We start from the raw sequence: 12,405 nt of genomic DNA on the forward strand, positions 1-12,405 counted from the left end.
AATTCGGGTCCTTGCTCATGCTCAGCAGGCGGCAAAACCACTGAGCTAAATCCCCGGCCTTTTTTTCTTTTTTTGAGACAGGTTGTTGGTATGTAATTCAGGCTGGCCTCAAACTCACAGCGATTCTCCTGCCTCATCCTCCCAAGTGCTAGGATTAGAGGCATGCACCCCCACACCCAGTGAGTGATGCCTTCGAGAATGTGCTCACATACTGAGCCAGACCTTCCGTCTAAGACTGCCTCATGGACAAGAATTCAGGAATGACTGTGGAGCCTCCTCCGCTGGCCTTAAGGAGTAGCCATAGCTTGTGGTGAAGAAAGTGCTCCACTGAAAACAGTGGGGCTCCACAGGGCTCCTGGCAGGTGCGCTCAGCTCTGTCAGTGGGAAACAGAAGGCAGAGACAGGCACATTTCCCTGAGCTTGAGGTGCAGGCCCCCTCAGCTGTGCCTCACCCCAGTCCTCCTGAAAAATCTCACTTGTGAAACTGGCTCCCCGGATACTTTGATAACCTTCCTTTCCTACAGAGAAACAGACTCCGTGCAGCAGCCGTCTTCTGTCTTTCACTCACAGGCACAGCAGGTGCTGTGTGGCAGATGTGTCTTGTTAGGGTCCTCCGTGGTGACAGTCACAGCCAGTGTGGCTGAGAACTCACTAGGCTTCCAACACAGAGGAGCGGAGACATGGCCAGTGTACTGCCCTCCCTTTCCCACAGGTGTGTGGTAAGTTACTAAGAGAGCAGCTCTTGAGCAACCCATTCCTGGCCAGAACTGACTGGGGAGGATCCTACTCTGATAGGTTTACTGCATTTCGTGGTTCCAGATCTTCACTGCTTTCTGTGGCCAAACACTGTGGCCTGTGGCTTTATCATTTCTTTCGCTAACAAATTCAGTTCCTAAATGTCTTTGAATCTGGGCTGGTCTGGAGACTTGCTTGGGCCAAAATGATAGCATGGAATTGATGGGGTTCCAGATCTGAGCCTCACTCCCAAGAAGGCTGGGCACAGTGGCACACACCTAGAACCCCAGCGCTTAGGAGGCTGAGGCAGGAGTATCATGAGTTTGCAGCCCACCTGAGCTACAAAGTGAGACCCTGACTCAAAAAAAACCCCAAAAAACAAAAAAACAACAAATGAAAAGAATCCTTATCCACTTGTCTTCTTGCATCTTTGTATGGCAACAAGAACAAGTTTAGGCAGCCTCGCTGGAGAGCGGGGTCACATGGGACCATGTGGAATCCTCCCCACGGCCTGACCAAAGCAGCTTGTCAGTGCACAGCTGTGAGCAGCTAGGGCCCCAGAGCCACTTCACTGGCCCCTGGGACCTGGAGCGAGAAACGCTTACTGTTGTGTGCTGGGTGCTGTCTGTCCTATACACTGCTGCTGTTCAGCATAGGTAACTAAGGGCTCACTTAGAAATCGGAGGGGACCCTCTCTGAAGAGTTGTTAGAAGCAGCTTGCACCTGCAAACAAAATAGCTACCTGCAGTTGCTATTTGCTTCATTGTCCCTGGCTGAATATTTTTCACTGGTCCTCAACTCTACAGATACATTTAATGTCTTAGTAGACACCAGAGAATGAACACACACAAAGGGAAAGCCATTCACTGTTAGGGATCAGATGCACAGCAGGAGAGGAGCAAGCAGAACCAAAGAGTGAACAAGAAAACCCTCTCTCCCTCGGTCGTGGGGTGTTCACCCCGTAACAGCATGTTGGCATCTGGATAAAACTCCTTCACATATAGGAGTTAGAGTATGTGCAGACAGTTGAAAGGTATCTTCATAGGGTTACTGCTAAGCAATGGCACTTTTGGGCCTTCCTAATTTTAATATGGGTTAGAAGCACAGATAAGAGTTTGATAAAACATCCCTGAATCCCCTGTTCTCTGGAAAGTGTAGGATTCTTGTCTGTTTCAGCTGAAATCCCTAAACTCTGACATAGAAAGGTAAATCAAAGTTGTACCTTTTAAAAGATTATACCAACCAACGTCCAGGGCAGGATTTACACGTCAGACACCGTGTTTCTGGCTGTTTGGTTATGTGTTAGGACACATATCCTGACAATGACTGAATGAAATGTATGGCGCCCTTCACTGATGTCCCTTTGGTCATCTGAGGCCTTCCAACAGTCCATCTTGGCAGGTGGTCTTTGAGGACGTAAGTCTTGTCTCTCAGAGGTGAACTTGTAGGTGGGCAGGACAGAAATGGTGACCCATTTCCTGGTGAAACTCTGGTCTCTGGCTTGTTGCTCATCTCCACTCTGTGAGCCCAGTGCTGTGATAGGCATTCCATGCCTTTCAGCAGGGGATCCCGGAGCTGGCTCCTGGTCCCACGTGGGCCTGTGAGTTCCACGCACAGATGTCTCTATCTCAGGCCTGGCATGAGTACCCAGAATGACCACTGTCCTGACTGGAAGGGACCATTGTGTGCCGCTCCCACCAAGTGCAGAATTAGAACAAAGGGTGGATTGAGGCTCAGAGCGGGGAGCGCGGCGATGCAGCCTGCTCGCTCGCTCGCTCCTTTGCGCCTCACTGGGGTTTCCAGAGCAGACTGTGGCTGCGACAGGAGTCTTCACTCGGGAGGGAGCCAGCACACGGAGACTCGGGCATGAGCATAAAGGGAGATTTCTTTCTGTCTAAGCGAAATGTGTGGGGCATTTTTTATTGTAAAACTGCCAAGATTCAAGTCAAGGCCTTTGGCCGAATTCTAAAACCCAATTGTAGATGAACACAGGATTTATAAACACTATCTTGTAAAGCTGTAGAAAGACAGACCTGCTATTGGGCAATAGCATCTTTGCAAAACAGTGTTATAAATTAGGGAGTAGAAGTTCCACAGGGAAAGGCTTAGTATCTGGAAATGGCAAAAGAAAAAAAATTTTAAAAATAGTAAAGTTCAATGCTAAAACCCCTGAGATGCATGAGACCAGAGCCATAGGGCTCCCTCTGGCGGGCACCTGCAGGGAAGGTAAGGCAAGGGGTCCTGCTCTCCTCACCGCCCTCCCCAGGGCAGTGCTTCCCAGTCGCGCTCCACACCAGCAGCACAGCCCTTCGGAGCTTGTTACAAATGCTGATTCCTAGGTCTTTCCCTTGACAGACCAGGAAACTCTGGGGCTTGGGGCCCAGGGATCTGTTTTCACAAGCCCTGCCCTCCTGATGCAACACACGCTTAAGAGGTACAAGTTTATAAGCTTTGAGCTGCATCCCAAGGTGCATAGAAAGTGGCTCTTCTTTTCCGGAGACAGGCACTGAGTCTTTGAATGGCCTCAGGCCCTTCACTCTTGGAAACAGAAAACCTCTCTGCACAGCTGGGATGGTACTGGTGTGAACTATCCCCGGGAGTACTAAGATAGTACTCATTCACGTAACTTTTGGTGTTCTGTGATGGATTCCCTCAACGAGGCCCATTCCTTTCCACAAGGAAACTACGCAGGCCCTGGGTCACAGCAGCACCCGTTACAGTGAGGTGGTTTCTGTATTGGCAAAGAAAAGCCAAGTCATGCTGCACTGATAAACCAGTGATTTTATTTACGTCGGGGAGCTGGGAGAGGTACATAGCACATCTGAATTCTTTTTTCATCCCTCTTCCCCTCTCATTCCTCCCTACTCCCAACTCTTGTTTCTCTTCCCATTTGCAAAAGTTCTAGTTCCATTTTTTCTTCAATTGTTTTTTCCATCTCTTTCCTCCCCACCCTCCATCTTGTGTTCCCCTTCCCATTTGAAAAAGATCTCCCTACTTCCTGTTGTCTTTTATTTTGCTCTTTATTTATATTTTGGGTATCTCATATAGAGAAACCATGGAATATTTAAACCTGTGTCTGATTTATTTTACTTAACATTACGGTCTGAGGTGCATCCATTTACCTGCAAATGCCTCAAGTTTATCCTTCTTTGTGGCAGAGTAGTACTCCAGGGTGTATAAATATCACATTTTCTGTGTCCATTTGTTGATGGACATATAGGCTGTTTCCAAGATTTAGCCATTAAAAATTGTGCTGCAATAAACATGGGTATGAATGTATCACTGTAGTATGACTTCAGTTCTTTTGGGAAGATACCTAGGAGAATAGCTAGGTCAAATGAAATTTCTATTTTTAGTTTTGAGGAATCTTCATACCGATCGTAATGGTTTACATTCCCACCAACAATGCAGAAGCCCCCCTCCCCACTGAGCCTCACCAGAAATATTATTGTCTGAGTTCTTTTTTTTGGTACCGGGGATCGAACTCGGGTCCTTACGCTTGCGTAGCAGGCAGCGAAAACACTGAGCTAAATCCCCGGCCCTGAGTTCTTGATGATACTCATTCTTTCTGGAATAAGATGGTATCTTAATGTTGTTTTAATTCAGAAGTGGTGTTCTTTGCTTTCCAGCTTCTCTGCATAAGCCTTGCTTGTATTCAGGATAGGTGGGGCTCAGGGTTACCATCATAAGTTCTGACTCCATTTGTCACCTCCCAGAGCAGACCAGGACTGTCCACTTCCCCTCTGAGGAAAGAGCCAGTGACTGCAGTGGGAGGGAGAGAGCACATGGAGGTCAGCCACATCCTTTTGTGGTAATAATCTTTAACAAAGCTCCCTTAAAATATCTTTTTATTTTCAGGCTGGCTTCTACATTATAGCCATGCTGAATAAGAGCAGAGTAAACATATGATTAGTAATTTCCTTATGCAGAAAGTAGAATGAAATAGTTTCTTGCTAAGACTCAGGGCTTAAAACAATGTTGTGCTTTCAGTAAAAAATAAAATGGAAAATTATTATTTCACAGCCAAAGCAATGGGTTCATGGCCTTCTTCTTGAGCAGGAATAGTCCAGCTCCTTGAGGAAGTGGGCAAGGAAAAGATTAAGATGAGAAAATCCTTCCAGGGCTGCCTGGTTGCTTAGCATCTGTCACATACGTAATGAACCACTTATTCCTCAGGTATAGAGAAATGACTCTGTAGCATTTGTTTCTGAGCCTTCTAGAAATGACAACCCCAGGAGATGCAGAAACGCCACTGAACATGGACAAACACCACACACAGATTGGTATCTCAACAGTAAAAGACAGGCTCTGGACTCATTAAAGATAATAAACAGTGCTGCTGGTTTTGATATAGCTCCTCCTACCCTGCCTAACTTGTTTGAAAAGAACCTATATAGAGGGCTTCACAATTTGGGAGTAACTAATTTTCAGTATGGACCTAAGGCCACTTGGAGAAATATGTGAAATGCCTGGTAATGAGGCAGATTCCCAGACATAAAAGATGTGAATTTCCCCCAGGAATTCTTTTCTGTTTTGAAGGGAAAGCTTATAAAAAAGCATCATAAAAATAAAGTATTTCTATGTGCAGCATGCTCCACTGAAAAGGACCCCCAAGGACTACAAGAAGGTTTGATTAGTTGCTCATTACTTCCTCTGAGGGAAAGATGGTAGTTTTCTTTCTATCCAAAGGGTATCACCTATCTGCAGTGTTTCAGTATTAAAACTGGTAGAATACACCATCTGCCTTGCAAGCACAAGGTCCTGAGTTTGATCCCTGGTGCCAAAAAAAAGTAGAACTGTTCCCAGTATAGGCAATTTATATACAAGGCTCAATACTTAACCTATTTGGGGACTTGTGCTAGGTAGTGTGCATGTTCTTGCTAAGTTTCTCCAAAGGAAAAGTATCTCATGCTCAGTGAGAGGTTAGTCATCAATCAGTCTCAAAATTTCTGTTGTCCTGGGGTGAATTCCAGCCTCAGCCACTCACTTTTGAGGGCAAGAGTTCCTGGGAAATTGCCTCTGTTACCTATAGGTTTGGGCTCCTCTTAGGCTAGAATTAGCAGGAATCCTCAACCGTATGCTGGCCTCATTTGAGAACCCACCCATATCTCTTGTCACAGATCCCTTTATGGAGTTGTGCTTCAATAAATTGCAGCTGTACTAATGGGGATAATCAGGCTTGTGTATATAGCGTGTCAAGATCCCAAGATAAAAAGCATTTGAAGTGCCCAGTGTTATGAGAGCAAACAAGGCCCACACCAGTGTACGTTAGCCAGAGGTTAGATACACATTGTATAAGAACTCAACTCACAGATAAAACAAGCACTTTACCCCTCTAGAACCCAGCACTGAAAGACAGCAGGCAGAGGCAAGGTTTTCCCGTGCATTTACAATATTAATGCCTTTCTCAGATGAAACCACCACCACCAAAAAAAAAAAATCCCAAAGGCCACAAACCATGTTGAGATGCAGCCCTCTTTGCTCAAAAGGCATGGAGCAGACAAGACACTTACTTCTCTTCACAAACCCACTCTAATTTCCTGAGCCACTTCAGGTCTGTAGGAACCTGAGCACGAACAACTACCTGAAATTCAGCCTGGATCCCACAGCTGGCAGGGATCCTGTCTTGGTCTTGCTGACTTCACTGTCAGTTCATGGGAAGAAGACAGCCATCTGACAGAGTTTGTCCAGCTTCATCATTTTTTGTTGCTGTTTTTCAACCAGTCACCAGCAGTCACACAATGAAGAGTCAAGGACGAGGGCTCCTGAAGCTGGGAAGAATCAACCTGGGGTTCCCTGGGAGATCGCCTGGCTGATGAATGTATGCAAAACAAGTCTTCACCTTCAGCCTTGTGACATGTAGCCTAGGGACATGGAATCCAGCACATTCTCTGAAGACCAGCCCCCCTGGAGCCCAGGACCTGGAGGCTTCACATTTCCCTTCCCTGCTCTGCCCACCTTCCCAACTATCCACACTTGTGCACTGTAAATCAAGAAGTCTGGGGCAGACAGCTGTCAGAGATGATGCAGGGAAAAGGAAAAGAGCTGAATGAAATTTTATTTTGAAAATAATGGCAAGAGTCTAAGGCACTTCAAACATTTAAATACATATAAGACCAAGGTAAATGTGGCATGGTATAAAGGAATCCATGAATACGTGGAGAACTACACTAAGTTTTTCTGGAGGCAAATACAGAGCCAGTTCCTCTAAGACAATTCAGCCTTTATCAATAGATAGATAGGTCTGTGCAACTGTTAAAACTGTGGTAATGTTACATGTAGTTCTTCATGTGTTTAATTACTATGGAATATAAAAGTTTAAAACACTGTCAATTTCATATAGATGCCTTTTATATAAAAAGTCATATAATACATCCTCCTTTCAGTTTTATACTATTTGAGAGCTCCACCTTTTATTTTTAACCAGAAACAATCAGCCTGGCCTGAGTTACTGATAATCAAGTCATCTCAACTTCCTCACTTTAAAAAGACTCATCTTTGTTGCAGGAGGAAGGGGAGAAGGGAGAGAAGTTGTCTGTCCGGGTCAGGTTACCACTATCCATAATGGAGCCGACTCACAGCCATAGAGAAGAGAGACAGAGGAGGCGGTGCACCCAGGATGGCCTCTCCTGCCGGCACTGCTTCTGCTTCCGTGTGTTGGTGAGTGCAGGTACAGTATATTTACATTCAGTATCTGTCACCGCAACAGGAACAGTTAGCAGCTTAGTGGTGGCATGTCAAAGAAGGGCTACTTTGCACAAATTAATCAAATGAACCTCGGTGGGTGGGACCAGGAGACATCTTCCTTCCAAGCCTAGGGGTGCCCTAGAAACCAGGAAAGGAAAAACAGTAGGGGTTAGTAAGGCGCATGTGTCCCCTGTGACCTTGGGAATTGGTCCACCACAGCTGACAACTACCCAGGAAGAGGTCTGGCTGAGAACACTAGGCAGATGTCCACCAGCAGCAGCCCCTGCTGTATGGCCAGCAGGCCTGGCCTGTCAGCTGTCGGGGAAGTCAACTTCCTACTTGGAGTCAACTTCGGAACTGTAAGCTGCCCGCTGGCAGCTTTAGGAACAATGCCAGGAATGTGGAGACACATATCTGCAAAGTGAGAACATCTGTCTCCCGAGGAGGAGCTGGGCTCAGCCTCTGCTGCACCTCAGCTCTGGTGGCTCTCAGGGTGGTGCAGAAATGATGAGTTCTTTTTTTTTGGTACCGGGGATCGAACTCGGGTCCTTGCGCTTGCGCAGCAGGCGACGAAACCACGGAGCCAAATTCCCAGCCCCAAAATGATGAATTCTTAAGCTCTGGACTCAAACTTCCATTTTCAGAATCAGCACAAAACCCGTGTGTCCTTTCAATTCCCTGAGGAAGGGGACCTGCCCATCTGGTGGGTTTCAGTCTACTTATCAATGCCAAGTGTACAACACTGACCGGAGACTGGGCTTTGGCGAAGTTGACGTGGGCGTACAGAAGAACGGCAATGTCCTTGTGTCCTGCTTCCAGGGCTATGGAGAGGGCAGTGCTGCCGTCCTGAAAATAACACAGACAAGCTGGGTTGGGTTTCTCAAGTGTCCAGATAGCAGAAAGTATAAGACACTCTCCAGCAACTGACGAAGTTCCCCCACTCCAGCCATCCACTGAGACCTTCAGGACACATTTCCGGACCTCTTAAGCTTTGGGGCCCAAGCCCAGGAAGATACAGGAGACAAGCCTCCACCCTGCAGAAATCAGCCGTGAAGCTCACTCCACTCACTGTGTCCTTGCTATCAACGTGCAGCACAGAGGTCTGTAAACCACGGATCCTCAGAAAGGCAGGAATTCCCTGAGGAAGTCCTGTTCAACCACTCACCCATGAGAAGGGGGCAGCAGAAGAAGATGAAGTAGAAACATAACTTAAGTTTCTTTCTTCTTATGATTACAAATGACCAGACAAGTACAAGGTATGCGTGTGAGACACATCCATTTGCCAGAGATCTAACTGTCCCCTTGGGGACAGAGCTGTGGTCCTAAAGCTCTGAGCATCTCTACTGAGTGCCACAAGTAACATCCATGTGAGCACTCAACCCTGGCAGCTTACATATATGTATCTTATGGAAATGCCAACGGAAAGCACCACACATGTGAAGGGAACCTTTTGGTGCATTACTTGATTTCCATTCATTTGTAGGGGAGGTGCAACAAGGCGAACAACACGTAACTTATTTTCTGTCTGGCCTTGAAATAAGGCCTCCCCTCTGGTCATAAGCAGCAGGAAACAATTCTAATGTGGCTTGAATCTTAGCCCCATTCCCTCCCACGCTGTGAATTCTAGAAGCTGCTTTTCTTCCGGAGACCATGTGGACCTTCTCCAACTCATTTATGGGTAAGGAAGTGGGCACTCAGTGGTGAAGCCAGGATTTCTGCAAGTTCCTTGGCTCTACAGATTATTATTCATCTGCAAGCTTATTATTTGCAGTAGAAGTAAAAGCGAGCAAAACCCACAACACATCTAAACGCAGATGGTTCTAGACACTCCGGCTGCTCTCCAGGAAGTTAAGGGAACCTGATGCACTCCTGTTCTGTGGAGGACCTGAGGAGCCAGAGCTGGGGAGCCCTGCAGGCCAGGGAAGACCTGAAATTAATGGCAAAGGATGATGTTTGTTTTCCCTCTGATTTTTAGAAGTTTTGAGCTGAAGGAAGTTCTGGTTCAAGCCTGTGCTCCACAGAGATAAACTTTCAAACACAAGACCAGCCTGACTGCTGTGACCCTCAACCCATTTTACTGCCTTCTGCTTATCAGTGGTGTTCCTCCCCTCTAGCCTGGAGACACCCAGAATATCCCTTTGCCTTAGGAGATTTCCCAGGACAGAGGTTATCTGGGAATGGGGACAGCTTGGAACTAGGTGGCTATTACGGGAACAGACTGAACAGAAGTGGGAAATGTACTTAAAGGCACGGAGGTCTTTTGGATCCCCTCCCTCACAAGTCACCCACTTTGGCAGGCCACAGTGGAGCACTTCCCTTCCCTGCATTTGGGTGGGAAGTGTCTCGCCCAAGGGAAAAGGAGCTGGTCTCAGTCACCTACTCACCCCAACTTCTAATAACCTCAGTTCCCTGAGGGACCGATAACCTGGTCATCTCCTTGTGGACTTCTCAGAAGCTGCCTATGTGGACTTCAATTCTGTAGCCCAATTGTTTACTGCCCTTTAGTATATGGGGTCTCATGTGTACCCAGAAATCACCTTCTTCCTTTTCTGAATGTGGGGAAGAGGGCTATTTTCTGCCCTTGGCTTTAGCTGATGAAGTATTAGTTTTCACACAGTAAAGGCTGCCACACTGGGCCACAAAGGGAAATGCCTGGAAGGCAACACTGAGGGACACACTCGGAGACTCTGCTCGCCTGTCCCCACCCCGCCTGCGGGCCCCATGCAGTCGGCTTACATTGTCCTCCAGATGGCCATTGCAGCCTGGCTGGGCCAGCAGCAGCTTGACGATCTCCACGTGCCCATGCTCACTGGCACACATCAGGGCAGTGGAGCCCTCGTCGTCCTGGACGTTGACGTCAGCCCCACAGGCCAGCAGGCCCTTCACCATGTCTATCCGCCCGTGGCTGACTGCCAGCATGAGGGCTGTCTGCCCCGCCTGTGGGAGGGAGTGATGGCAACTTCAGAAGTACAGGAGGAGCTGGCAGGCGGAGCCTGTGGTGGGCTGTGCTGGGGGGAAGGGAATGAGAACAGTGCAGTGACGAAGAACCTGGCATGTAGTAATTTGGGGGTGGGGTGGGGGCTGGCATGGAGAAACCAGTTTGTTGTGAGATCATAAAGTAAGGAGTCAGTTTTTCACTACAGCTCGAAGGATCTGTCTCAGTACACAAAAGAGCTGGGAAGTTCAGAAAAGTTTAAAATGAAGGCATGAACACATCTGGACTTGAGACTGGCATCTGGCATGAAGAGACTACAGCAGGAAGCAGCAAACACTTGGTGCCTGGTGGGGACACGCAGCCACTTATATGCAGGCAGGCTGGGGCTGTGGGCCAGACAAAGGAGGGGGAGGTTCTGGTGGGAAGTGGAAGTCCATGTGTCATTAGTACATTCAATCAGCAAGAACTGGCTGGGACTGCACGGGTTCCGACTGGGCAGCGTGACACTAAGGCTGCTTTGTCACCTTGGTCGTAGTATTCCCCTCCACCTTGCTATGATGCCATGCTGGTGAGCACAGGAAACATCCATACTGACCTGGCTGGCTTTGGCATTCACATCCCCACAGCCGAAAAGTTCCTCTACAACCCGCATGTCCTTCTCTGCCTCCACGGCCGCGAGGGCTGCCAGCATGATGGGGGTGTACCCTGCCTTGTTCTGGTGATCCACATTACACACATCTGCAAGAAATGAGTCTCTTCAGGGAGAAGCCCTCTCCTACGAGCAGCAGATATGGTGTTATGGCTTGTGTCTAGACGTCCCCGCAAAACCTCATGCAATCACAAGTGGGGCTTTTTCAGAGGTGGCTGAATCTAGAGTGTGTGATGCTAAATCAGTCTGAGTGGTTTGGCCTAAGCCTGGTAGCCTAGAGTATAAAAGGGACAGAAAGAAGCTAAGGCCCTGTGCTTGCTCTGCTACCTTCTGCCTGCCATGAAACACCCCTCCACCATTCACCCTGCCTTGGAGCCAGCCTATGGACTGAGACCTCTACAAACTGTGAGCCAAATAAACCTTTCCTCCCTTAACTTGTGGGTGTTGGGTATTTTGTCCCAGCAGGGAGAAAAGTAACTAAGACACATAGGAATGCAAAGTATGATGCTGTCAGAGTCAGTGAAACAGAAGGATCAAGTGCTCAGAGACAGAGGGACTCAGAAGGAAATGTTTTTATGCTGAACAAAATGTTTCGTCCTATCTCACATGGCCTGCAGCAACAAAAAGGCCTGTCAGTTTCTATAGCACATCTTGCTGGCAACTGGTGGATGAACTGTAAAGCTTGGAGCTAAAGCCAGGCAGTTCAACACTGCCCTGGAGAATGGGCACGAATGTGGGGTCCGGACATTCTGTTGCTCAGGAACTCACTGTTCTGGAGGGAAAGATGCAGAATGAGCGATAAATCAAAGAAAGGTTTGCAAAAGTTGAGCATGGAACACTGTATATGGTGCTGCTCCTTAGCCAATACTACTCAGTTCTGAGGCCCTAATATACTACTGTTCTGATGTGTGGGGTGCCCAAAAGCAGAACTCCGGTCATATACCTTCTAACTCTAGGCTTTGTGGTCAGACAGCAATATAATGCAGCAAGTCCCCTAAGATACTGCCAGAGACCAACACATCTGATGAGCTAGACCTTTGCCATTCTATAATTCTTTTTTTTCTTTTCATGTGTTTTTTTTTTAGTAGTACACATTTCCAGTACATAATGATTATATTTATCATGGGGAATTTGTACATGCACATGACACATCTTAATTCTTTTTTTTGGTCCCCTTCCCCTCCCATCCCTCCCTGCTCCCTCCTATTCTGTAATTCTTAGGAAGTCTTTACGGGCTAAATTATCCTCCAGGCATTTAAAAGTTCCTTCAGCATCTCCTAATGAAATGACAGGATAGTGAGGACTGGACAGCAGCTTTTGTATGTGACTAAACAAGTTTAAAATGTTCAGGATGTTTCTGTCATAAAAGGTGAGAGGGAAGGTACCACGGAAACATTCC

General features: G+C 47.4%; 1 protein-coding gene across 13 annotated transcripts in view; it reads right to left on the reverse strand.

Moving 5' to 3' along the window:
• Positions 1–6,775: 6,775 nt before the first annotated feature.
• Positions 6,776–12,405, reverse strand: part of Kank1 (KN motif and ankyrin repeat domains 1) — a 201,174-nt gene continuing 195,544 nt past the window's right edge. For all 13 annotated transcript variants that reach the window (XM_087184058.1, XM_087184054.1, XM_004838204.4 and 10 more), the window contains 4 exons: positions 10,953–11,095; positions 10,159–10,359; positions 8,170–8,268; positions 6,776–7,560 (listed from right to left, as the gene is read on the reverse strand). In XM_087184058.1, coding sequence (XP_087040184.1) covers positions 7,498–7,560; positions 8,170–8,268; positions 10,159–10,359; positions 10,953–11,095 — 506 coding nt within the window. In that variant the 3' untranslated portion in view covers positions 6,776–7,497. The remainder of the gene's footprint in view (positions 7,561–8,169; positions 8,269–10,158; positions 10,360–10,952; positions 11,096–12,405) is intronic.

Source organism: Heterocephalus glaber, unplaced genomic scaffold (assembly GCF_053883595.1).
Source record: "Heterocephalus glaber isolate CG9 unplaced genomic scaffold, H.glaber_assembly_v1.0 deba00001481, whole genome shotgun sequence".
Taxonomy (NCBI): Eukaryota; Metazoa; Chordata; class Mammalia; order Rodentia; family Bathyergidae; genus Heterocephalus; species Heterocephalus glaber.